The sequence below is a fragment of the Hyla sarda genome, chromosome 5 (genome assembly GCF_029499605.1).
Source record: "Hyla sarda isolate aHylSar1 chromosome 5, aHylSar1.hap1, whole genome shotgun sequence".
Lineage (NCBI taxonomy): Eukaryota > Metazoa > Chordata > Amphibia > Anura > Hylidae > Hyla > Hyla sarda.
In genome coordinates, this window is record NC_079193.1 from 185,173,136 (window position 1) to 185,200,442 (window position 27,307).

At 38.6% G+C, this 27,307-nt stretch overlaps 1 protein-coding gene across 3 annotated transcripts in view; it reads left to right on the plus strand.

The window, feature by feature from the left end:
• LOC130273684 (dynein axonemal heavy chain 5-like) overlaps positions 1-27,307 on the plus strand; it is a 334,039-nt gene that overhangs the window by 258,026 nt on the left and 48,706 nt on the right. For all 3 annotated transcript variants that reach the window (XM_056520899.1, XM_056520897.1, XM_056520898.1), the window contains exons 63-68: positions 1,450-1,644; positions 2,813-2,968; positions 3,170-3,352; positions 19,747-19,917; positions 24,189-24,567; positions 25,553-25,824. In XM_056520899.1, coding sequence (XP_056376874.1) covers positions 1,450-1,644; positions 2,813-2,968; positions 3,170-3,352; positions 19,747-19,917; positions 24,189-24,567; positions 25,553-25,824 — 1,356 coding nt within the window. The remainder of the gene's footprint in view (positions 1-1,449; positions 1,645-2,812; positions 2,969-3,169; positions 3,353-19,746; positions 19,918-24,188; positions 24,568-25,552; positions 25,825-27,307) is intronic.

Genomic DNA, 27,307 nt, shown 5'->3' on the forward strand with positions numbered 1-27,307 from the left:
GGGAGAAGTCCTTCTTTTTATATGTCTCATTTCTTTTAACTAGACTTCTTGCTTTGCAGTGGCAGTTTTCCAAAAATGTGGAAAGACAGCCTTAGGTTGTCATGGTCCAGAGACCTCACTTTTTTTTCCAAAGTACCAACTTACTTTTAATTTAATTTTATTTTACATAATATTGTGTGAATTATCACTTTGCACAGTACAGGTAGATAGATTAAGCACTCTGAAGCACTGTTAAGGAAATCCTTCACCATATCCCTATCCCCTCCTATACTGTATGTCAATAGCTCTAAAAGTTGACAGCATTAGTTTATGGTGCCTCTGTGTACTGCAGTCTATTGATAAGTGTCTAGTCTGCTTTGTACTTGATCTTTAGACAGTTGAATATATAAATCATAAAGCCTAGTATGAATAAATTGTATTATTTAGAAGTCTTCCTCTGTTGTCGTTTTAGATTGGAGGAAAGTGATTGAAAATGTCAAGCCTTCGTTGTCACTTTTGGTTTTGTCTAAGAGCAGGACATTTTAATTAACTTTCTATGTCAGTTCTATATTTCTTGGTTGCAAAAGCATAGAGTAGCTGTCATGGTTCAAAGACTCAAATAAATGACATTTGAGGTTTATGGACCAAAAAAAATGAGGGTTGTAATGGAAAAGTTCTGACTTGTAAGATTGAGATCTTGTTGAAGTACTTTAGTCCACTACCTCTCAAAGTGCCCTAAAGCTGTCAGGCCTTCAGTGGCACCTTAAAAATAAAGCAACATCGAGGATATTACTTTTAACACCTTTTTTTAACAGAGATGATGAAGGACTCCTGCAGTATCACTGCAATCCCCGATTGCACCTATGCCCCCCCCCCCGCCCCCTTACCCTAGTTGGTTGCAGAAGAAAAATTTGTAATTAAACCTTTTAGTTTTTCAATTATTGCTGAGGGTATTGAAATCCTTGACATCTTTTTAAAAATCCTTCTGTTAGCCACATAAAAAAAAATTTTTTTACAAAAAAAAAAGAGAATAGTTATTGTGCACATTAATTCATATGTTCAAAGTAGGAAGAAACTGTGGAAATAATTCAAGTCTAAAGAGTCTTAGAAATAAGAAAACAATGTTTTTCTGCACTTGTCTAGCTGGAGAGAAGTGTGTTCTTTAGGTGCCAAAGTTGTATATTATTCTGCAGTACTATTTTTATTTATTTATTTATTTTGTTTAGCTGACAATTTAAATCACTGCCAGAACAATTGCAAGTAGTATTCAATGTTATATGTAAATGTAATGTGACAATTCTTTAACTGACCTTCCATGATCTCTGTGCTTATAGACAAGTTTTTCCCACCCTAGTTTGGGAACACTGTTCTAAACCAAAACCTATGTAAATCTGATATTCAAGAAATCAGATTTAGTTTCTTCTTATAAACTTCTTTATAACTTGAATCTTCCATCATTTTTTCCATTAGGATCTAAACTTAATCTCTATGCTTGTGGACAACGCCACAATTGGTGAATGGAATCTTCAAGGACTTCCCAATGACGACCTCTCTATCCAGAATGGTATCATTGTTACCAAAGCTTCTCGGTTCCCCCTTCTGATTGACCCACAAGGACAGGGTAAAATTTGGATTAAAAATAAGGAGAAGAACAATGAGTTACAGGTAAGATTAGCCAAATTACATTTAGTCCATGCACCCGTTTTCACATGTTCACATTTTTTGTGCTTTATTTTCATATGCATTTGAATATGGCTCTATATGTACAAGAAGATTCATAACTTTGCCACTGTAACATAACTTTGCCCAATCACACTATTAATAATACTGTGGTTCTCTTCTTTGGTAAAAGGCCATAGACAGCACAAACACCAGGTCCAAGTGCAACTAAAGCCTCCACACCCTCTATGGCTATGCTTGGGTGTCTATAGTAGCTTCATGCCATTGTTTCAGAAATAAAAAACTCAATGGTAAAGGCATTCTTCTGAATGTGCACCCTATTATGTTTTAGCTTGATCCATCTTGTCATTGGCTTTATGATGATAATAACCAGCCTTTCTTCTTTCCTGTGCATCTCTGTTTAACTCAACAAAGATGTGCCTGCAGCCTGGTAATTAACACTGAATTCTGATGGCCCATATGTTGTTAATAAATCTATTGTGAAGCGATAAACATGAAATCCCAATTATAATTTTATTTATCTTATTCTTTGTTACAGAACATAAAACCCAGCCACATGCTGTAAAGTATTAGGTGTAGTTCTGAATTATGATCACGCTCAGCAGCCACAATTGTATTTCTTTAAACACTACATTTTTAAACACAGTGCTTTTCCTAGCATTATTTTTATGGATATAAAAGACTTGATTTCATATTTTTGTTATTTTATGTGTCATTTTAGAGGTGTGTAATAGTGTTTTAAAAGACAGCAATGCATAAACTATATAGATCTTACCTAGGAAATTCTGAATTCTGAAATGTACTGTTTTCCTGCTTATTAAGGAGCACCTTGTAACCTAAATATGACATTCTCCTAGTATAGTGTCTCATGGTGACTTTATTAACTCACCAGTGTCAGAGGTCAATGCTGTTACTGTAGAACAGCCTGGAGAAATGATGCATCATTTGTTATCTGAAAAGGTTTGTATTCATATTGTGGTGCATATAGGGTAAAATATAATTATATTAAGGTTAAGTATAAAATATAGCTTACACATAACCTTGAGTAGTCAATATGAAGAAACACATCAACTTAATTGAGACCATAAGTAGATACAAATACAAGCTGTTTTATAGGATATGGAAAAAGTTCAGATTTGTTTTCTCTTTACAGGTGACATCTCTAAATCACAAATATTTCAGAACCCACTTAGAGGATAGCCTTTCTCTAGGAAGACCGCTCATGATTGAAGACGTTGGAGAAGAACTGGACCCAGCACTTGACAATGTTCTGGAGAAAAACTTCATTAAATCTGGATCTACATTTAAAGTAAGCTGAACCATGCAATGCTTTATAGAAAAATATATCATGGTCACTGACAGTTTAGCAGCAATAAAATGTTCTGTTGGACTGCTGTTATTACTGGTGTAAATATGAGATGCTCTAGAATATACATAACCAGAGCAATCTCTACAGACGCTAGACAAGAAGGTAAATATGGCGCGTTTACATTGTCTTGGTTTCTTGTAGGTAAAAGTTGGTGATAAAGAAGTTGATGTTATGAAGGGATTTACTCTTTACATTACAACTAAACTGGCCAACCCGGCTTATACACCTGAAATTAGTGCAAAGACAGCGGTCATTGATTTTACCGTTACCATGAAAGGTTTAGAAGATCAGCTCCTTGGGCGTGTGATCCTGACCGAAAAGCAGGTATGTAAACTGTTTTTTTAAGTGATTATATAAGTATAAATTGTGTGTATTGGTTTTTTAACAACACTTCCTCAAATTCCTTACAAATCAAATATCCTTTAGTAAGTGACATGACATTTTTAGTGGATGTTTTTGTGGACAGACCAATTGTTGGGGAAACATAAAACATATTGTGGCACTTCTTTACTGTCATACAACCATATGAGGACACCAAAATTGTTTAAGTAATGTCCTACGCATGTGTGCAAAGAATCCTTTAATATTATATAAACAGTAAAAGACTCATAAAAGACTTGTTTCCTCTCACAGCATGCACTTCATACTGCATATGATCATTTTACACAATAAATGAATTGAAAATAAATTACCACTACAGAATGCAAATTCATGTAAAAAGTAATAGCTATATAAACATCAGCTGTCTGCCATAAAATTGAAATCTGTTGGAAGAAATAAAATATTCAATTAGCTGTACAGTAAGAGGAATTTATAATAACAAATAACTGAACTGATGTACCTACCAAACAAGATACTACATGGTCAAAATTAGACCTAGGTCCCACAAGCTCACAGAATTGAGACAATTACATAAAAGTGCATGGAGTATAAAATTATGTGACCTAATTTTTTGCACTCCCTATTAACTTTATGGCATTGTCCAGGATATATCACTATTCACTAATGTCTCATTATGGGGGTTGCATCTCTAGGCCCCTGTCTCTACGGAGAACCTTCTTCTGTTATATCTATTTGGCAATCAAAATGGAAGATGCTTGCCAAGAAAGTGAGGAAAAGTAAAGAAAGTTTATAGGAGTAACAGGGACAACCAAGATTCTAGTTGGGATACCTCTTTAACCCCTTAACGACCACGGACGTAAATGTACGTCCTGGTTTGGCGGGACTTCCCGCACCAGGACGTACCTTTACGTCCTGTGTATGACCGCGAGCATCGGAAGGGTGCTCGCATCATACACGGCAGGTTCCAGCTGCTAGCAGCAGCCAGGGACCCGCCTCTAATGGCCGATATCCGCGATCGCGCGGATGTCCGCCATTAACCCCTCCGATACCGTGATCAATACAGATCACTGCATCTGCGGCATTGCGGCACTTTGATTGGATGATCGGATTGCCCGCAGCGCTGCCACGGGGATCCGATCATCCAGCATGACAGCCGGAGGTCCCCTTACCTAGCTCCGGCCGTCTCCCGGGGTCTTCTGCTCTGGTCTGAGATAGAGCAGACCAGAGCAGAAGATGACCGATAATACTGAGCAGCGCTGTGTCCTATGCATAGCACTGCACAGTATTAGCAATCAAAGGATTGCTATAGATAGTCCCCTATGGGGACATAAAAAGTGTAAAAAAAAAAGTTGAAAAATGTAAAAATAAAAAGTAAAAAAAAGTGAAAAATCCCCTCCCCCAATAAAAATGAAAATTGTCAGTTTTTCCCATTTTACCCCCAAAAAGCGTAATAGAAAAAAAAAAAAAACATATTTGGTATCGCTGCGTGTGTAAATGTCCGAACTATCAAAATATAATGTTAATGATCCTGTACGGTAAATGGCGTAAACGTAAAAAATTAAAAAATTCCAAAAATGATGCTTTTTTGTCACATTTTATTCAAAAAAAAATAATAAAAAACTATCTAAAAGTTTTATATATGCAAATGTAGTATCTAAAAAAAGTACAGATGACGGCGCAAAAAATGAGCCCTCATACCGTCTTATATATGGAAAAATGAAAAAGTTATAGGTGGTCAAAATAGGGCGATTATAGATTACTGATTTTGTACAAAAAGTTTTAGATTTTCTTTAAGCGGTACAAAAATATAAAAGTATCTAGCCATGGGTATCATTTTAATTGTATTTTTTTTGGGGTTCTCCGTACATTTTATGGTAAAATGAGAGGTTTCACTACAAAGTACAATTGGTCACGCAAAAAACAAGCCCTTATATGGGTCTGTAGATGGAAATATAAAAGAGTTATGGATTTTAGAAGGCGAGGAGGAAAAAACTAAAACGCAAAAATAAAATTGGCCTGGTCCTTAAGGTGAAAATGGGCTTGGTCATTAAGGGGTTAAAAAATAAATGGCATCAATAACCTTAAAGGGTATTCCCATCTCAACTAACACAGTTAAACTTGCAGGGCACATCAATCTAAATATTTTAGCAAATAAATTCATTTAGTAAATTTGCTGGATTTTTTGCTAAATAAATATTTTTACTAAAATATTTAACTTGAGGTGCCCTTCTTCCTTACCAATCCTGGGAGACGTTTCTCCCTTTGACCCTGTAAATAATCCCCTGGGTGAGGAGATATCCTTACTTAAGCCCATCCGCTCTGGCTGTAATCATCAGCATGATTGACTGCTCAGGTAAGGTCTGCATCACCACTATGCTCCATCTGCTTAGAGAGCAGAGTGGACATGCAAGCTGTCAATAACACTGAGGTTACATGATTACAGCTTGTGGCTGGTGCTGGATCTGGACATCAAAGTCTCTGGTCCGGCAAGTAAAAAATGGGATGCACGTCTGGGCGCCTGGGGGTGATGGCCCTGTGTCCCAGATGGGGATGCGGGACATTGAGAATGCAGGAGGCGTAGGATTGTAGATGCTTCTTTTCTTTATTGAACTTGAAAGACTACGTGTTTCGCGAGGGGGACTTAGGAATCTCACATCACAAATCAGAAATACTAACTGCTACGTATTTTAAGAAAGTAGACTCAAATAGCTATCTAGCATTTAATAGTGCACACTTTAAGAAATGGAAGACCAACATCCCCTATAGTCAGTCCAAGAGACTAAAAAAGAACTGCACCAGAACAGAGGTATTCCATTCACAGGTTGACTCAACGTTTTGAAGCCAAGGGATACCCCAAACAATTAATTAGGGGAGCCTTTGAGAAAACTGACCTTCTATCCCAAGAAGAGTGCCTGGCTAAACCCAAAGAAAAGTCCAACACTTGCCCAACCAAGGAGCATTCCCGCTTAAATTTCATTACAACCTATAACTTGGCACATAGCTCCATTAAGACCATCTTGAAAAAACACTGACATATCCTGCAGGCGGATCAGGTTCTTGCGGATACCCTACCCTCTGGCCCAAACATTACATTCAGGAGAGCTCCCATGCTGAAATCTATATTAGCACTGAGCAAATTAAAACAGCACAACAGTAAGAAAAAGGAAAAAGAAGGAAAAATAAGACAGAAAAAAGAAAATGGAGTCTATAAATGCAACAGCAGAAGATGCCTTTGTAGTAATACCATCAAAGCAGACATAAAAACCCATATAAGTAATACTTCAGTAGAAACCTTTACTTTTAAATATCGTATGGATTGCCTCTCAAAGTACGTTGTATACGTTATAGAATGCATTTGTGGACACTATAGACTGAATAACCATAGGGCGAATATAAAAAGAGGCTTCCGCCTACATAGTGTCTCCCGCCACTGTCAGGAGAAACATGCAGGACATAAGAATCCGATACAGATTTATCCAATTGACCAGATAAATGAAGAATGTGCCAACAGATTCGAAGAACTCATGAAACGCAAAATGTTTTGGATCTTCCGACTGCAATCTGACCCCCAGAGGGCTTAAGGAGGCCACCGAACTAATTGGATAGTTATACAGCGATATCCTTATTTGTCATAAAAGGAATATGCATTACCTATTTATTTATTTATTTTATATGTTTTATTCAAATTATAATACCTATCACTATCTTGATAGGTATCACTGCTCTACATCAGCACTTTGCAAAAAACTTTACGATCCAAGACACTACCAAAAATATTTCTCGGCAAATAAAATACTCTGGACCGAGCTCCTCTACTCATCTATGCGTCTATCTGAAGTCGACATAGGGGAGCCGGCATCTATTGTACGGTCCAACTCACCAAAACTCATTCGAGAGGTGTAAACATACGGCACAGCGAATCAGTGACTGCCGTAGGCGGACCGATCATCGTCTAGCCATGTGCTCCATGTAAACAAACTACCACCAATCAGCTGCCTCTGTCGTATGAATGAAGAGTCACTACTCTCTTTACACACTCAGTGTAAATATACGGCATAGCCAATCAGCGTTCACCTCACGAACCAATCATCATCCACCTATGTACTCTATGTAAAAAATCACCATCTATTAGCGATCTTGCCGTACGAACTAACAGTAATTGATCTCTTCATACTACCAGAGCCCGATATAAGATATAGAACTGGCACACAGCCTTGGACGCAAAAAGGCCATTAAAATAAATAACTATTGGACACCGGCCGGTTTTGAACATGTAAAGCGCCGAGACGGCTATACTAAATAGCGCTTATGATCCTACATTTGAAAAACAGAAACAACATATATAAACACAGAATAACACTTCACACAAGTTCCTCCAACACCTTTTTTTATTGTATTTCTTGTTTTACAAAAAAAATAATATTCTTTTTTATATAAATATAACACTGGTTATCCTTGCCGGCATACCCCTTCCGGTTTTGAAATTATGTCACTATGACGTTTTCTTTTCCCGCACTTTAAAAAAATTTTTTTTATATGTATAAAAGCAATGAAGTTGTATCTGACCTGACGAAATGAGGGACCCCTCTCGAAATGCGTAGTCTTTAAAGTTCAATAAAGAATAGAAGCATCTACAATCCTATACCTTCTGCATTCTCACTGTCCCGCATCCCCAGCTGGGACACAGGACCATCACCCCCAGGCGCCCAGACGTGCATCCCATTTTTTCCTTGCCAGACCAGAGACTTTGATGTCCAGATCCAGCACCAGCCACATTGTTACAACCGACGTCTCGGATGATCGGGACTAATGCACAGCAGCCACGGGATACCTGATAGTGTACTATACACTTCAATGCGTTATACAGTGTTGTATCTGCAGCGCAACATAAAAAGGTGAACATACTCATCCTACTCTACTTTTCTCTTTGCTACATCCACCACTTCAGCAGACCACAGTAACGGCACTTAGATAGCGCCCCCATTTGTTCCCCCCCTTTTTCCTCTTTCTATATATGATTACAGCTTGAGAAGTCGTGACTAGGTGAGTATAGCTCCCCACCCAGAGGACTACTTACAGGGCCGAAGGGGAACACTTTCTAACATCATAGCTTGACCATCCCTGCGAGCAGGAACATCTCCCAGGGATGGTAATGAGGGTTATTTTACTATATATAACGTGTTGTTACGCATTATATAGGGTAAAATCTTATGACAAGTTCCCTTTAATTAACCCTCTATGCTTAGAGACATTCACAAAATAGACTTTCACCAAATTTAGTGGCTCAGTTGTATCACTGAAAATCAGTGCTTAACTAAATTAAAGGTGTTTTCTGGACATTTTACAATGATGACCCATCCTAAAGATAGGTCATCAATGTCGGACTGGCAAGGTGCCGTCACCTGGCACACCCATGGATCAGCTGTTCAGCAGAGCCAGGGCCCCAGCATAATACACAATGGGGGAATTTATCAAGATGTTTAGAAAGCTTTTTAAACAGCTTTTTTCTCTATGTTTGTTGCACAAAATGTTGCACAATGGGTTTGTGCGACTTTGTGCGACAATTGCTTAAGAAACGTTTCCATGATTCTTACCTATTTAGAGCACTTTGTGCAGTGGTCACTGATTTAGTGTGTATGTCGCTAAATTGTCTCACAATCCCATAAATAGCCTTTTTTTGAGATCCGTTCAGCCCAGCCCTACATTTTCTGTGCGACTTTTGAGTCAGGGTATATGCGACTTTTCACACAAAAGTTGCACGTCTGCACAAAATCTGCAACTTTTTTAGAAGTTGCATCAGTGAAAATGATTAAAGTCTGTATGTGCCATTTGATAAATTTGGCACAAGTCCGTAACTATCTCCGCATCTTTTGTGCTCTAAAACAGTTAAGAATTTACACCACTCTTTGTAAATGCCCCCCAATGACTCAGATGTAGTAAAACCCTCTAATTCTTAGATGGACATACTTTACAATTGTGCCAGATTTATCAGTGTACCAGGCTGCTTCATTATTCTGGTGCATCTGAATGTAAGACTGTCTGAGTATAAGTTTAGACCAACTGTTGAAGGCTCCTGGTTACTGCAGCTTAGCTCCCAGAAAAACCCCTCAAGGCTCTTGTGGCTGAAAGGAAGGGGGTCTACATAGAATCACTGGAAGCATTTACAGCAGCAGAGTGACCCAGAAGCATATATGGATGTGGTGTTTGCATACTTTTGGCAGTTTACTGAACATTTACACACATTGGAGAAGATTTATCAAAACCTGTGTAGAGTAGTGATGCAGTTGCCCATAGAAACCAATCAGATTGCTTCTTTTATTTTTCAAAAGGCCTCTGAAAACTGAAAGAAGCGATTTGATTGGTTGCTATGGGTAACTGCACCCCTTTTACTTTGCACAGGTTTTGATAAATTTCCCCCATTTTGTTCACTCTAGCATTCATGTTCTAAGATTTTCAAGTTGTTGAGCAATGGGTTTGCCTCCGTAACACATGCAGCATGTTTCATCCTTTGTGCATTTAGTGCTATTTAGGGAGTATTAAAAACTGGTTCATCAGACTTATGTACCCCAAGATATGTGATATCCATAGAAACGCTGAATAGTAAGTATTTCCTATGGATGTACGGTATTGAAAGTGCACTTTCATTGAAGATCTGAGAAAATCTGTTTCACAAACAATTCATCACATTTTACATTTTAGCAAAGCTTTACACAATTTCTTTGAGTTTTTATTCCCATCACTCATTCCATGATGCCTCAGCAGTGCAATAAAGATCTTCCACTGTAACGGAACAATTGGAAAGGATCAAAGTGTACCATGGTGCTCCATCTGGCCACTTATTTCTTTATTGTAATGTTCAATGCTTCTGGCAATACAATCCATATTCTCTGTGCCTCAGCAATGAGTCTTGTGAATGCGGCTGCTCTGGGCATTTTAATAAATGTTCTGCATTTATACTAGTTTAGCAGCTATTCTTCATGAAGGTAAACTAAAACATTTATAATAGCATTAAATACCTGAAGCAAAAATCAAAGCCTTGGTTTATACAGGAGCAGTTCAAGACTTTCATCTACAAAAAAGGCCTATATATGCAGCACAGTAGGTTAGAGTGCCAAGAATAATACTAATCACTCCACAAGAAAACAATATAAATCAATACATATATCTTTATTAAATACAACAGTGTCATAAAATATATACAATTTGCACATCAACTCAGTCAGACAGCTGAGTAAAGAGTCCACTTTTTATCCCTCACTATGATAGCTAAAACTTAACTTTTATTAATAATCGAACAATAAAGTGAGCTTAATAAAGGTGTGTTTTAAAAACCCAGCACATTCCCGCACTTATATCACATAAGGTTGCTGCGCAATGCAGTGTTTTGTTTATAGTCCGAGCAGTGTGTGCCTCAGTACAGTGCTTGTGCTGCTTTAAAATGACACTCGCAGTGCCCCCCCTAACATGTTTCGTCACGTGTGTGACTTCCTCAGAGGTTATGTGGCAATGGCTGAATAAAATGCCACTCTGAGGGTTTTATAACCTTTCCATATGACATCATAACCACTCCTTTGTTTCTGCTGCCAATGAATTCATGAGTAGACGACAGACAACAAACCAATCCAAAACTGGACCATATGCCATCAGCCAATTATTCCACGGCATGTTCCACAGTCTGTCAAGTACTCACATTGAGCACCTGAGATGTCAATCACTCACCGCTTCTCCACATTAGAGATCGCTAACAGGAATTGCGTCATCTCCATTTTTGGGTCTGTGCAAGCGCTGGAATTTAGAAATATATATCAGCCTGACATCGCATTGCGCCTCTCCATATTTTGGCACATGCGCCGATATTAGGCCCACGAGCTGGTCTAGATGTTACAGCGAGAACTTCTATTCTCTCGGAACATTAGAGCTGCATTGTGCAGGACTACCCACGCATGCGTGCAAACTTAGTGATTAATACTCATTAGATATACATTGTCATTTAGATATATGGTAAGTATTCGACCTCAGACTTGGATAATGAAGTATATCATTGTCTTAGTATAAGTGCTTAAAAGAATATTGTGATAATGGCAATGCCACAATATATGAACATACTGGTGGGCACCACACAGAAAATCCCATCCCTGGATTTTATTCTGAGATACAAGTTTTCAAACCAGCTGCTGAGTTTAGCAACCTTGAATCTAGGATCCAAAAACATATTGAAACATTCCAACAAGAGACAAAGGAACATAAACATTGCCAATACATCTGCGATAAATGTGACTTTGATAAAGAAGTGATCTATATAAAATGAAACAGAAATAGTTGTTATAATCCTACTCCCTATACTGACATTTCTCAGTCAGATATATCAGAATCAGAGGACCAGAGTTATAAGGGGGGACCTACGAATTATACAGATAACAAAGGACGTAGGAATAGAGGTGGGAGAGGGAATTATTCCTGAAGACAACCCACTCGAAAGTTGCCTATTTCCACTAGATCTAGTGAATCAAAATGTCCCCCTCCAGGGGGCCAGACTCAATCAGTTGGAAACTCAGAAAATACATATGTACCTACTACATCTGGACTATCCTTTTTACAGTCTCCCACTTTGGCCAATTATCCAGTGATGAATACAGCACCACTTGACCTAACAACTATGGTGAATTCAGTCAGTCAGAATGCAGCCCCCTTACCCCCCTCTTTTTTAGGGATGGGAGCAATACACAGAGACAAGGGTTTGAATCTACATTGAATAGAAACACTCAAGAGATACAGAACCTGCAGATATTTAATCTGTCCTCATTTCAACTTACTGAAATGCAAGAATCAGTTGGGAAGAAAGGACTGTCTTTTACTCCGACTCCATCATTAAATCCTTCGAATGGGTTAAAGATATTAACCTGTTTGCTAGGAAGCTAGCGTTACATAAAGTGCATCAAATGTCATTGAGGAACAAAGGTTTGATGCAAAAAAGAGAAGCTAATGTAATACATGCCTTAGAAGAGCTGTTAACCCCTTAAGGACGCAGGGTTTTTCCGTTTTTGAATTATCATTTTTTCCTCATCACCTTCTAAAAATCATAACACTTAAATTTTGCACCTAAAATTCCATATTATCGCTTATTTTTTGTGCCACCAGTTCTACTTTGCAGTGATATTAGTCATTTTACCAATATATCCATGGCGAAGCGGAAAAAAAATTCATTGTGCGACAAAATTGAAGAAAAAATGCCATTTTGTAAATTTTGGGAGCTTCCGTTTCTATGCAGTGCATTTTTCAGTAAAAATTACATCTTATCTTTATTCTGTAGGTCCATATGGTTAAAATGATACCCTACTTATATAGGTTTGATTTTGTATTACTTCTAAAAAAAAATCATAACTACATGCAGGAAAATGTATACATTTAAAATTGTCGTCTTCTGACATACGGGCCGTTATGAGGGCAAATTTTTTGCGCTGTGATCTGAAATTTTTATCGGTACAATTTTTACATTGATCAGACTTTTTGATTGCTTTTTATTAATTTTTTCATGATATAAAAAATGACCAAAAATACGCTATTTTGGACTTTGGAATTTTTTTGCGCGTACGCCATTGACTGTGCGGTTTAAGTAATGATATATTTTTATAGTTTGGACATTTCCACACGTGGCGATACCACATATGTTTATTTACATTTTTTTTTTAAATGGGAAAAGGGTTCTTACTTTTATTAGGGAAGGTGTTAAATGATCTTTATTAACTTTTGTTTACACTTTTTTTTTTTGCAGTGTTATAGCCCCCCTGGTGGCTATTTCACTGCACATACGGATCTCATGCACAGATCATTGCCGTGCATTGACAGGGCAAAGATCTGTGTAATCAGCAGTCGATTGCTGAAGCTTGGATCTCAGGCTTGGAGCAATCAATTGCCGATCAGACGTGACGGAGGCTGGTGAAAGGACCTCGGCTTGCATTCTAGCTGATCGGGACATTGTGATTTCACCACGATGGTCCCAATCAGTCCGACTGAGCTGCCAGGAAGCTTTTACTTTCGTTTTAGACGAGGCGATCAACATTGAACGCTGCATCTAAAGGGTTAATAGCTCGCATCACAACGATTGGTGCCACACGCTATTAGCCCAGGGTCCCGGCTGTAATTAGCCGCCAGGACCGACCCGGTATGACCTGGGGTCACAGCATGAGCCCACGTTTTATACCAGGACAGGGCACAGGGCGTACAGGTATGCCCTGCATCCTTAAGAGGTTAAGGGAGAATGAAGAAAGAGTGAGGACTTTATGTCCCCCCCCCCTCGAGTCTCCATCCTAAATCAACAGTAACACCTAGTTTCTCCCAGTTTTATGCACAATTTTTTTTCATTTTTGATCAACAATATTATTTTCAAATAAAAGGCACCACGATGGGCACGACTTGCGCACCAAATTATGCAAATTTATTTCTTGAGTGGTGGGAGAGCACTATTTTTTCAGATTTTTCTAAATTCATGGGTCACATTTTATTTTGGAGCAGATATATTGACGACATTTTGATTTTTTGGGATGGCACTGTCACTGAATTTAATAATTTAAAAAAATGTAATAATCATAGCACTTACACTTAACACTAATGATATCAAGATGAAGTTTACGTCAGAAATACATACCAACACTATAAATTTTTTTGATCTCAAGATAGCATTGGGCTTGGAAAGAACTGTGCATACTAAGATCTGTAGGAAAGAAACAACAACTAACAATTTTTTACATTGGCAGAGTCATCATCCGCCTCCCCCCCCCTCAAGAGAGGGATACCGTTAGGGCAATATTTACGTGCGAGGTGCAATTGCTCGAATGAAGATTTCCAGAATGAATGTGACGATCTATTTGTGAGATTTTTGGCTCGTGGATATCCTAAAAAATGGCTGGTTTGAGAAGCCTGTGGACAAAAAGATACACCATCAAAACCTTTATTAATTGCCAGACGACTGGTGTAATATACCCAGCCCAGTGTCCGTGCCTGAAAATGTATATTGGTAAGACCCTACAACAACTTAGAAGGAGAATATCTAAACATATCAGTACTATTAATACCAACACTGACACTCCTTTATCAAGGCATGTCCGAGAATTCCACAGAGGGAATGTTATGTCTCTCAAATTTTGGGGCATTCAGCATTGCACTTTAGGACCCAGACTGGGTTGATCTCAACAAGAAATTGCTTGAAGAAGAGGCCTTTTGGATATGCAAGTTGAAATCCCTCTGTTCCAATTGCCTAAATGAGGGATTAACTTTTTTTCTGCCTTTTCAGGCAGCCATAGCGCATTAAGATGTTAGTTATTTCACAATATTATAATACTGAGCTTCATCCCATACAAAATTTCTATGTCTAAGTAACCACTCTTTTAGTGTACCATCTTATTGGTAATGTTCAGAAATTTTAGAAGAAGTGACCATAGGAATTGTAACACTCACGTTTCAGAAGACAGGAACACCGGTGGATATGGATCCGCTGGACCTGTGTGGCAGATGACTCTGACCGTACCAGGGAGCAGAGTCTAAGGTGCTGCTGGTTTTCACCAGAGCCCGCCGCAAAGAGGGATGGACTTGCTGCGGCAGGCGGCACCCAGGTTGCTACCCCTGGCACGGCTCGACCACACAGGCGGCTGAGGAGATGCGAGGCACAGGAGGGATAAGGCAGCTCGTAGTCTGAATAGCAGAAGGTCAGGGCAGGTGGCACAATAGCGTAGTCAAGACGTAGCAGGAGTTCAGTAGGCAGACGGCAGAGGAGCAAGGTCAAAGTCACAAAGCAAGAGATCAGATACACAGCAAGGCAATACTGAGGAAGGCTTTCTCTAAGGCACAAGGCAACAAAGATTCGGCAGGGGAGTGAGGAGGGTGAAGGAATTTATATATGAGCCACTGGTGAATTACACTAATGAGCGTACTGGCCCTTTAAATCTTAAAGCTCCGGCACGCGCCCCAGGGGACCGGGACACGCACGCCAGAGCAGAGAGGCGGAGGCAGGAGAAACACCCAGAGAGTGACGGACTGGGCCTCGCATTCGGGCGCGTCCCACGATGAGAGTCCCAGCCCCGTCGGCAGCAGCAGGAAATGTCTTTTATGAATAATAAGGATCAAAAGTATACCTACCTAGAAAATTGTCCACCAATATTATATACTTAACCTAATAGAATAGGAATCCCTTTAAGGTGGCCATCATTATAAATTCATGGTGGGACAATATCCCTGAAATATTGTAGCACTCATTATATCATTTTATTGATATATTTGGAGATCCTAAGATGAGGCTTCCCGTTAGTGGCCATAATTATGACCATTGTGGCGCTGTCCCTGTTATTCTGGGCATTATTCATATTATTTTAATGATAAAATCCAGGGATGGTATTTTCTGAGTGATGGCCACCAGTAATTTCATATATTGTGGCATTGCCATTATAACAATGATCTTTTAAGCACTTATACTAAGACAATGATATACTCGATTATCCCAGTCTGAGGTCGAGGTCGAATACTTACTATATATCTAAATGACAACCATGAGTATTAATCAGTAAGTTTTCGTGCATTGATCGGTACAATTTTTACATTGATCAGACTTTTTGATTGCTTTTTATTCATTTTTTCATGATATAAAAAATGACCAAAAATATGCTATTCTGGACTTTGGAATTTTTTTGCGCGTACACCATTGACTGTGCGGTTTAATTAATGATATATTTTATGTGGACATTTCCACACGTGGCGATACCACATATGTTTATTTACATTTTTTTTTTTTTATGGGAAAAGGGTTCTTACTTTTATTAGGGAAGGTGTTAAATGATCTTTATTAACTTTTTTTTACACTTTTTTTTTTGCAGTGTTATAGCCCCCCCTGGTGGCTATTTCACGGCACATACGGATCTCATGCACAGATCATTGTCGTGCATTGACAGGGCAAAGATCTGTGTAATCAGCGGTCGATTGCTGAAGCTTGTTATAAAACCCTCAGAGAGGTGTTCTATTCAGCCATTGCCCTATAACCTCTGAGGAAGTCACACAGATCATTGCCGTGCATTGACAGGGCAAAGATCTGTGTAATCAGTGGTCGATTGCTGAAGCTTGTTATAAAACCCTCAGAGAGGCGTTCTATGCAGCCATTGCCCTATAACCTCTGAGGAAGTCACACCTGAGACGAAACATGTTGGGGGGGGGGGCACTGTGAGTGTCATTTTAAAGCAGCACAAGCACTGTACTGAGGCACACTTCAGGTGTGCTCTGACTATAAACAAAACAATGCATTTTGCAGCAACCTTATGTGATATAAGTGTGAGAATGTTCTGGGTTTTTAAATCACACCTTTATTAAGCTCATCATTACCTTATTGTTCGATTATTAATAAAAATTAAGTTTTAGCTATCATAGTGAGGGATAAAAAGAGGACTCTTTACTCAGCTGTCTGACTGAGTTGATGTGAAAATTACAGTAGTTATGTCCACCCCTCATTTGGGTCATTTTTCTTTTCTTTTTGAATAAAATATATACAAAGTAAAGGAAATTATAAAATGGCTACATTACACCAAATGACAAACACTACTGCAGAAAAGGGTCAGTTTGGAGACAAAAACATAGGCAATGTAAAAAAAAGCACATCATGTGCCAATGGAATATTAAAAGTCAAACAATGTCAAAAACAGTGTCCCAAAAACAGCAAATACTTACTCACCAGTTATGCCTGGCACTCCAATGCTGAGTCGCGGCAAGAACTTTGCCAAAGGGCATAGGTTAAACAACGAAACATCGTTGGGAGTGTCATGATTAACTGGAGAGTAAGTGCTGTTTTGGAGTTCTGTTTTTGACTTTATATCCCATTCGCACATGGTGCACTTTTTTTTACCTACTTTATTTTTATGCCATTTAACGTTACCAATAATTTCAGTTGCCTATGTATTTTTTCTACATACTGACCCCAGTAGTATTTTACTTAGATGTAGTGTAGCCATTTTTATGTCTTTTTGTATTTGTGTACATTTTATGACACTGATGTATTTAATAAAGAAATATGTATGTTTTTATGTTGGAGAATCCTATCTTTTTAGAGTGATTTCTCTCTTTTTACTCACACACTATCAAGTGCCTTGTTAGCTTAAGTTCTTTTATGGTGACATTAGCCTGGAAAATCATCTCTAGCTTTGCATGGCTTAATATGGCACCCAAATAATATACATTGTTTTTATACAGTTACAAATGCAAATCTTTGCAAGTGATAACTATTATTTTAAGTCAATAGAAATCTGAAAGGCCTGACTCAGTGACTCTTGTATATAGAAAAATAAGAAAGTCAAAGGGTCAGAATAGAGCAAACTAAGCATACTAATTTTTTTACAAAAAGTTCCACTTTAAAAAAAAAAAAGTAATACAGTAACAGATGTTTTAATCATAATGACCCAGAGAATAAAGAGAACATGTCAGTCTTACTGTATTGGTCACAGCATAAACATGAACCGCCATCCCCATCCTGTTCCACCCAAAAAAGTAGCAATTGCCATTTTTTTTTTACAACCCCCCCCCCCCACACACACACACAAATAATATCTTTTTATGTTGCGACATATATGCTATGGTTAAATGAAAAGTGTCATTAAAAAGTACAATTGATCGAGCCCAAGATTTGAATCTGTGGATAAAAAAAATAAGTTATGTCGAGGAGGAAAGACAAAAGTCCAAAATGGGCTGTGTCCTTAAGGGGTTAAAACACATCTTAAATAGGGGAACTAAATCATGTTTACAAGGCTACTTGCTCTGTAAAGAACAGATTTATTACACATTGTAAAGTTTTTGGTCTCATATTTTAACTTTGGAGAATATTAAGTGGACCAGGGTATATTTTTAGAATCAGAACTTATCACCCTTGCCCTTGTAGACACATTTTCCAGACCTCATGTTTATTGGTATTTTAGATAATCCTTTTTAAAATCAATACTGATGTTATGGCTGCAGAAAACAGGACAAAGGCGGGAATAGAAAAATGCCATTTGAGATAGGTGAAGATTTACAGGTGCCCTTCTTCCTGGCTTCCCGAGTCTTCTTCTGGCCATTTTGACCAAAACATGTAAATGTACCCTATAATTATGTCTGTGTCTCTGCCTTCATATCTAGGCAATACAGGGGTATTCCAGGCTGTGCTACAGGGGCTGTAAAGTTAGTGTAGTTCAGAATTTAGCGTCTGTACTTGTGTTTGATGGCTGGTCTCGCAACTCTTATGTAATGTTTGCTCTGAAAATGAGTGTTGTTTCAGCTTTTCCCAGGTTTCAGTGCTGCCAGAGACATGACAGTACCAGTCAGGCTTCAATGGGTGAAGGGACTAATGGGTGGGAGGGAGATCATTCTCCTCAGGGCTGCAGGGAATTGTAGTTCTAAACACAGTACAGTATGCATGGCAGCTCAGCCGTGCTGCAGTGGGTAGGGTGGCTGATGTGTTGGTGGAAGAAAAGTGACCTCACACTTACAGACAAGGGATCCGAGGACTTTTAGTTGGAGGGAGGGAAGTCTAACAGGAAATAGCCATTTCACAAAAAGAAAGCAGCATTATGGTGGACTTACAAAAGAGTTATTCAGCCCCAAGACAACCATGGATTTCTGCTAAGCATGTCCATTACTGTCTGACAGGTAAGTACTAAAGTCACCTTATGTTGGATAACCCCTTTAAATAAATCATTGTAAAATATATGGACAGAAATGTAAAAAAAATATGGATGTTTTGCTATCCAAAACACAATAAATATAACAATGACTGTATTAGTAAAAGCGTGTAGAGAAGAATGAATCGGAGCACTCACCCAGTAGAAGTATGCAAAATCTTCAGGCTTTATTCAATGTTGGAGCAGGTAATAAACACAGTGCAGGAGAGAGGATTGGCGTGGGGGGGTTGGGCAAAGCCTGACGAAGCGCGAACTCGCGCGAACACGGTCCGTTTGCCCAACCCCCCACGCCAATCCTCTCTCCTGCACTGTGTTTATTACCTGCTCCAACATTGAATAAAGCCTGAAGATTTTGCATACTTCTACTGGGTGAGTGCTCCGATTCATTCTTCTCTACACGCTATTGCCAATGTTATATATTATGTTCGTGCAGCACCACCCTTAGCTTTACACGAGGAGTTCAGGATATTCACAGCTGTTGCAGTGGGCATTTGAATCTAGGAATTCCAGTGGTGCCAAGGTGCTTTCTCTCTCTCATGCTCCGCTGTATTAGTAAATGTCTGCATACAAAGATAGGGATACATACTGTTAAGTAAAATGGGAAAATTATACATGAAAATGAACTGGTCGGCATGAAATTGCCTTATTCTGCATTGTAATGATAAGCCCACATTTTCTTACCCTTGTGTCTAGGAGCTAGAGGCTGAGAGGGTCAAGCTAATGGAAGAAGTGACTTCAAACAAGAGGAAAATGCAGGAGCTTGAGGACAATCTCTTATTCCGTCTTACCAGCACGCAAGGATCTCTTGTAGAAGATGAGTCTTTAATTGAGGTTCTCAGAATTACAAAAAACACAGCAGAGGAGGTACGGCATATAAATGATATATTACCAAAGTTATGTGTTTGGTATAATGTGCTTAAACTAACAGCCTAACAAAATATATCCGAATCTCATGTTATAGCGATAAATTATGATGTTGTGGTGCTAATGGGCCAATAAAAATGTATATATAGGTAAATCACACCATAATCTGGCTTTACTTTACAAGCCCATGCAGTTTATTACTAACCCTTTTGCGACCGCCATATGGCTAGAAACATTGGTGGTCACGAAGGGAAGTATGGAGGAGCTGAGTCCACTTCATACAATGTATATAGAGAACGCAATGTATGTACAGGCTATGCGTCTTAGCCAAATACAAAAGGATCACCTCAGCATCAAGAGTCAAATAATAATGAGAAACAACTAATAAGTGTTCCATCCAGGTGTGCTTAATACATAACTTTTACTAGATTTCTATTTAAAATCCACCAGTAATAAGAAAGTGCCTGTGTATTCCAACACCAAATGAAAAATAAACATAAAATTGGTCATCACCATTAGTAACCAAGCATATTGAGGCTCTGCTGGGCCCTGCCAGCCCAAAATGCATAAATGGGATATTATACAGAACCGCCGACGCGTTTCTAGCACCTAGTAGACGGTGGTTTCATCAGGGAGGAGTTGAGGAGTTGAATATAATTGACCAAAACATATAACAATATTCAAGCTTATGGTATGTGCAGCATGAGGTCCCCTCACAACAAGGTGTATAACATAATAGGACTAATAAAGCGGGCTCAATTGATCCTGTAAGGAAAAGAATGCTCCACTCCTGTGTCCTAAAAAGAAAAGTTTTTGGGGGCCAATAGTCCGTAGCTGCTTTTACCACGGTTAGCTGTCTCGAGGTACGGGCACGGCATTACCTGCAGTTGTGCAGGGAGCCGGATCTCAGTCCAGCTCTGCTCGCTTGATCAATTGAGCCCGCTTTATAAGTCCTATTATGTTATACACCTTGTTGTGAGGGGACCTCATGCTGCACATACCATAAGCTTGAATATTGTTATATGTTTTGGTCAATTATATTCAACTCCTCAACTCCTCCCTGATGAAACCACCGTCTACTAGGTGCTAGAAACGCGTCGGCGGTTCTGTATAATATCCCATTTATGCATTTTGGGCTGGTAGGGCCCAGCAGAGCCTCAATATGCTTGGTTACTAATGGTGATGACCAATTTTATGTTTATTTTTCATTTGGTGTTGGAATACACAGGCACTTTCTTATTACAGGTGGATTTTAAATAGAAATCTAGTAAAAGTTATGTATTAAGCACACCTGGTTGGAACACTTATTAGTTGTTTCTAATTTTTATTCCACTTCATACAAGGCGGGTGTCAGCTGCTATCATGCCGATATCTGTTATTTAACCCTCTAAATGCTGCGATCAATAGCAATCGCTTAATTTAAATGGCTAAATGACAGGTGCTGCACCTGTCAGGTGTCCGATGAGCACTCCCGCAGTGTAATTATGGCAGCCAGAGGACTTTACTAGGTCTCTGTGCTGCTATAATACATCTGTTAAAAAATTCTACGAAAAGACAGATGTAAGTGTAGCTCACTCATCAAGAAAGGTGCCATCCTAGGTTACTGATGTTGCCTATATCCCAAATCCCAAAATGAAAGGTGCCATTAAAAAGACCAAATGGGTACTGGCTTATATGGCTCTGTAGATATAAAAATAAGAGTTATGTCGAGGAGAAAAAATTTAAATGCAAAAAATCAAAGTAAAAAGTAAAATGAAACCTGGTCATGAAAGGGTTAATGTTCCTGAAACATTTGCCAAGAAATATTACAGAGGATAAAAAAGTTATTGTATTAGTGCACCAGATGCAATTAAAAATGTAGTAATAAGAAATGCATTACCATTAAAGTTCTTCCAAGAAAATTAAACTTTTATATCAGACAAAAATATCATTCTGTCCGTGGTTTAAAGCTGTATCCAGGTGATATAATCTCAATTTGTGAGAATAATTTTCTCTAAACAGTAAATATTGCTCAACATTTACATATCATATCCTTTTTGTTTCCAGTATACATTGAAAGTTTAAAAATGTAAAAGTATAGCAAAATGATATTGTCATAGATTTAGATCTCATTGTGTGGAAATGTGAATCTATAAACTGAAGCCTACAGCTTTGTTTTTTGCCAATAAATTTACATGCAATGATCTGCCTGGCCCAGTTCACATCACTTTTGCGCATCCTATTAGGTTTTACAGAGCCCATAGACTTTTTACGCTAAATGAAAGGGCTTTTGTTGATTCATAAAAAATACAGAAAAGTATCTCAATCTCTGTGAATGCTTAGCAGATGAAGCCATTGTAAATCAGAAATAATTGTTTTATTTTTATTATCTTGTGCAGCTCTATATAGCACCTGTGCTTTGCCGCTGCCAGGGCTTGCTGTGTGAGTGAAATTACTAATGGGAAGTACACTTCCCATGATTCCATTCACCTCTCACAGACATTGCCTGTATTTACAGCTGCCTTTAAGCCTCTCTATTACAAGGTGTAAGCTAGTGCTGTAATTACTCACTGTCTACCAGACACCACATTAATCTGCCAATGCTCTGCTGTTCCCCTACTCACTGGACACTGCACTGTCTTCTGCCCAGCATGGGAAACTAAATCTAAACTTCAAGAAAGGAAAGGGAGAGATGTAGTGGAGATGAGAGGCATGGGATGTCCTGTACATCAGTAAAAGTCCAAATCCACAATCATACCATCAAGGAGGATAATGGAGCGCTCCCCACGACTTCTTGAATAATAGTATTTATTTAAAAAAGATTATAAAAGCGAACAATGCATTTCGAAGGCGGACCGGGTTCTTTCTCTAGTACAATACACAATACAACTAAAAAACTTCCAAACCTATATACACAGAAAGTACTGCATAATTCTTAGAAAAGATATAGTTATATAATAAAATATAATAAAACAGTTCAGAAAGAACCTAAATGACCTAGCGCAATCAATATTTGTACAGCGCTTACAAATTAAAAACAGATATACACTACAAGTGCAAAAAAAAAAACAGAACTCAGCGAGTCAGATAAGAAGTCTCAGATAGTCGTACGTTCAATGAGCTCATTGAGACCATCGGGAGTTAGAATTAAAGATATTCATGTTTGGCTAGCCAGGAACCGCCTCAGCTATAACAGGGAGGAAATGTCCATCCAGGACTGTCGCAGGCTGGTCCACAGTTTGCTTAGAGACTGTTACATCTTGGACAGTCCGGACGTCGATGAAGACGTCTCCCCATATGATTGCCCAGTAGTTTGGCCCTGTGATCCGCCCCTCCCTGATCACTGACTGTAATGTGTTGTTATTTTTTTACTTTGTTTCTTCGATATCAAGTAATGGAGCGGAGTGTTAGTGTAGTATGTGGTGCGGTGTATAGCTTAGGGAACCGGTGCTGTATATTGTACTGTCATGCTGTGTGTGATTGTAATTTATTGTACGACTTGTAATGACGACTGAATGATGAATAAAGCTCTTTCAATGCCTTTAACTCCTGATGGTCTCAATGAGATCATTGAACATACTACCATCTGAGACTTCTTATCTGACTCGCTGTGTGCCTGTGAGTTCTGGATTTTTTGCACTTGTAGTGTATATATGTTTTTATTTTGTAAGCCGTGTACAAATATTGGTTACCCTAGATCATTTAGGTTCTTTCTGTACTGTTTTATTATATTTTATTACATAACTATATATTTTCTAGGAATTATGTAGTACTTTGTATTTCTGGTCATGCAACTCCCTAATGGGGGTGGTTCTCTGTGTATTTAGGTTTGGAAGTTTTTTAGTTGTATTGTACTTGAGAAAGAAACCAGCCTGGCTTCAAAATGCGTTGTATGTTTTTATAATCTTTTTAAAATAAACATAAATTGTGCACCTGGCAGCCGCATTTCAAAACCACCTACTGCCGTATCCCTGCTGTATCTGTGCCGTACCCTATTCATTACACTGAGCCGACCCGACGCACAAATCGTGCTGTGCATTCACCCTTACTGAAGAAGCGATACAGCAGCACGTGGAGTATCTATGGTTTCAAATTCCTGTTTAGATGAAATTCTAGATTTTAGTTTTCTTTTCATTACAAAAAATGTATATGCAAAGAGCAGATGCAATTTATTTTTACTGATATAAGATACAAAATAACCTTAGATTTGTAAATGTCTGAGAACAAAACTGTGCTTTCTTGTGATTCATGTATATGAATTATAAATGTGCTGCGGGTCTTGGTTTTTCAAGGTCAGTGAGAAGCTGACGATTGCAGCAGAAACAGAGTTGAAGATTAATACAGCTCGTGAGGAGTATCGCCCTGTAGCAACGCGTGGCAGCATCCTCTACTTCCTCATTGTGGAAATGAGTCTTGTCAATGTAATGTATCAGACATCACTCCGCCAGTTTCTGGGCATCTTTGACTTATCAATGGAAAGATCTGTGAAATCCCAGCTGACCGCCAAGAGAATCGCAAACATCATTGAGTACCTCACTTTTGAGGTGTTTAAGTACACTGCTCGAGGCCTGTATGAAAACCACAAGTTTCTCTTCACTTTGCTCATGGCATTAAAGATAGACCTGCAAGCTAAGAAAATCTCTCATAATGAATTCCAGACTTTCATTAAAGGTACAATATGAATGTGTCCTCTGTCAGTGCTCACTCAAGGCTTTTATATTTTATAGTGCAACATTTAATCCCAAAGAAGTTAACTAAAAGCCTAAAATGGTTACTAAATATCATATTGACATTTAACTTCCAACTGCTCGCACGTTTAACACTTTGCTGTCTAGTCATAACCTAGATACTATTTCCTATACAGTATTCCAGTCTCATGTAATATGCAGCAATACCACCTATTCATGTTTAAAGGGGTACTCAACTGACCAGCGTGGAACTAAATGTTCCGAACATTGTTTTCACGCTGCGGGGGTTGGCCATGCCCCCTTGTGATGTCACAGACATGCCCCCTCAATGCAAGTCTATGGGAGAGGGCGTGACGTCACGCCCCCCTCCCATAGACTTGCATTGAGGGGGTTTGGAGGTGACGTGACATGGGGGCTTGGCCAACCCCCACAGTGCGAAAACATCGTTCGGAACCTTTAGTTCCACGCTGGCCAGTGGAGTACCCCTTTAACAATAAATGAAAAAACTACCTGAAGCATAGAATTCTGCCACACTAAGCTGCCCATACACTGCCAACATAGCTTCAGTCATCTAAGGTTTTGGGGTAGATTGAAATGAATTAGCCAAGTCTGAGAAAGATGAAAACGACCAGCCAAAAATGTTATGTCTATGGCATCTTGGGACACTTAATAAATAGAGTTGTCCTGTGGAAGTTACCACTCTGTACACATGATAGGATACAATAGATTTGTATAAACATGTAATGTGCCCTGTAACTAAGGGCGCTATATAAATAAATACGGTAATAATAATTTCTAAGCGTAATGGTATACAATCATGTTTACCGTAGTATTCAGCTTAAACCAAGCCGTAACCAATACATTTTAACTGTTGTGAACAAGCTCACACAAACTCAACATCCATACTCCAGATGGTGATTTGAAGGGATCACTTAAAAACCAGAAACTGTTCTTCTCTTTCTTTCCAGGTGGGGCTACATTAGATCTGAACTCTGTGGAGCCAAAACCCAAAAAATGGATACTTGATATGACCTGGCTCAATCTAGTGCAGTTATCCAATCTACCACCTTTCAATAACCTCCTTGGACAGGTGGCGAGGAATGAGAAAGCATGGAAGATCTGGTTTGATGAAGAAGCACCAGAGGAGGCAACATTACCTGATGGATATGAAAGTCTATTGGATACTTTTAGAAAGCTGCTTCTTATTCGAAGCTGGTGTCCTGATCGCACCATTGCACAGGTACAATTACATTTATATGTGTGATCTGTATTAAGAATTTATGGAATACTGGCCCAGTTTTCATGATATTTTTTATCTTTAATATGTTTTATTCAGAAACAGTGATCCAAATAACCAAAATGTACGTATGTTAAGAAAGAACCATACGAAAAGTGCCTATAAAAATGTTGTATACATAAATATATTGTTATTGTAAATAATAATTATACATGTCATGCAAATTGAAATAGTTATTTTCACATCTTAAAGTGATATTCTTCAGTCAAAAGGGAGATTACCTACAGATATTGTTATTGATATGCCTGTGTAGATATTGTGGTTGGTTGCAGGGCCAATTCTAGCATTTCTGCAAATGTGAAAACTGAAGTGACACCAATGCTTCTACTGCTAACCATAAGTAAGAAAGGTTTGCATGCAGAAAATCTGCAGCATAAAAAGTACCAGCAAAGTGTATTTTATACTTGCATTTCACTTATGTGTCTAGCAGTCATTTGCTGTCCATGTGGTCAATGGATCCAACAGTACAGAATGAGAATATTTAGCAAAAGATTCTAGACAGTGGGACTTATGGCCACTACGCAGAACATGCCACCCCTAGGGGACGAGAGACACTTCTTACCTTATGGCAGATAAGGCCCTGGTTGGTTGGCATTAGGGATGAGCGAACTTACAGTAAATTCGATTCGTCACAAACTTCTCGGCTCGGCAGTTGATGATTTATCCTGCATAAATTAGTTCAGCTTTCAGGTGCTCCCGTGGGCTGGAAAAGGTGGATACAGTCCTAGGAGACTCTTTCCTAAGACTGTATCCATCTTTTGCAGCCCACAGGAGCACCTGAAAGCTGAACTAATTTATGCAGGATAAGTCATCAACTGCCGAGCCGAGAAGTTCGTGATGAATCGAATTTACTGTAAGTTCGCTCATCTCTAGTTGGCATCTTTAGCTAACTTAAAGAACCATATTTTCTAAACTAACTCAGATTATATTCTCTAACTACTCCAAACACCCCTCCTGCCCTTAACCCCTTAAGGACGCAGGGTTTTTCCACTTTCGTTTTTCCTCCTTACTTTTAAAAATCATAACCCTTTCAATTTTGCACCTAAAAATCCATATGATGGCTTATTTTTTGCGCCACCAATTCTACTTTGTAATGTCGTCAGTCATTTTACCCAAAATTCTACGGTGAAACAAAAAAAAAAAAATCATTGTGCGACAAAATTGAAGAAAAAAACACCATTTTGTTCATTTGGGGGACTTCTGTTTCTACGCAGTACATTTTTCAGTAAAAATTATACTTTCTCTTTATTCTGTAAGTCCATGCGATTAAAATGATACCCTACTTATATAGGTTTGATTTTGTCGTACTTCTGCAAACAATCATAACTACATGCAGAAAACTGAATACGTTTAAAATTGTCATCTTCTGACCCCTATAACTTTTTTATTTTTACATGTACAGGGTGGTATGTGGGCTAATCTTTTG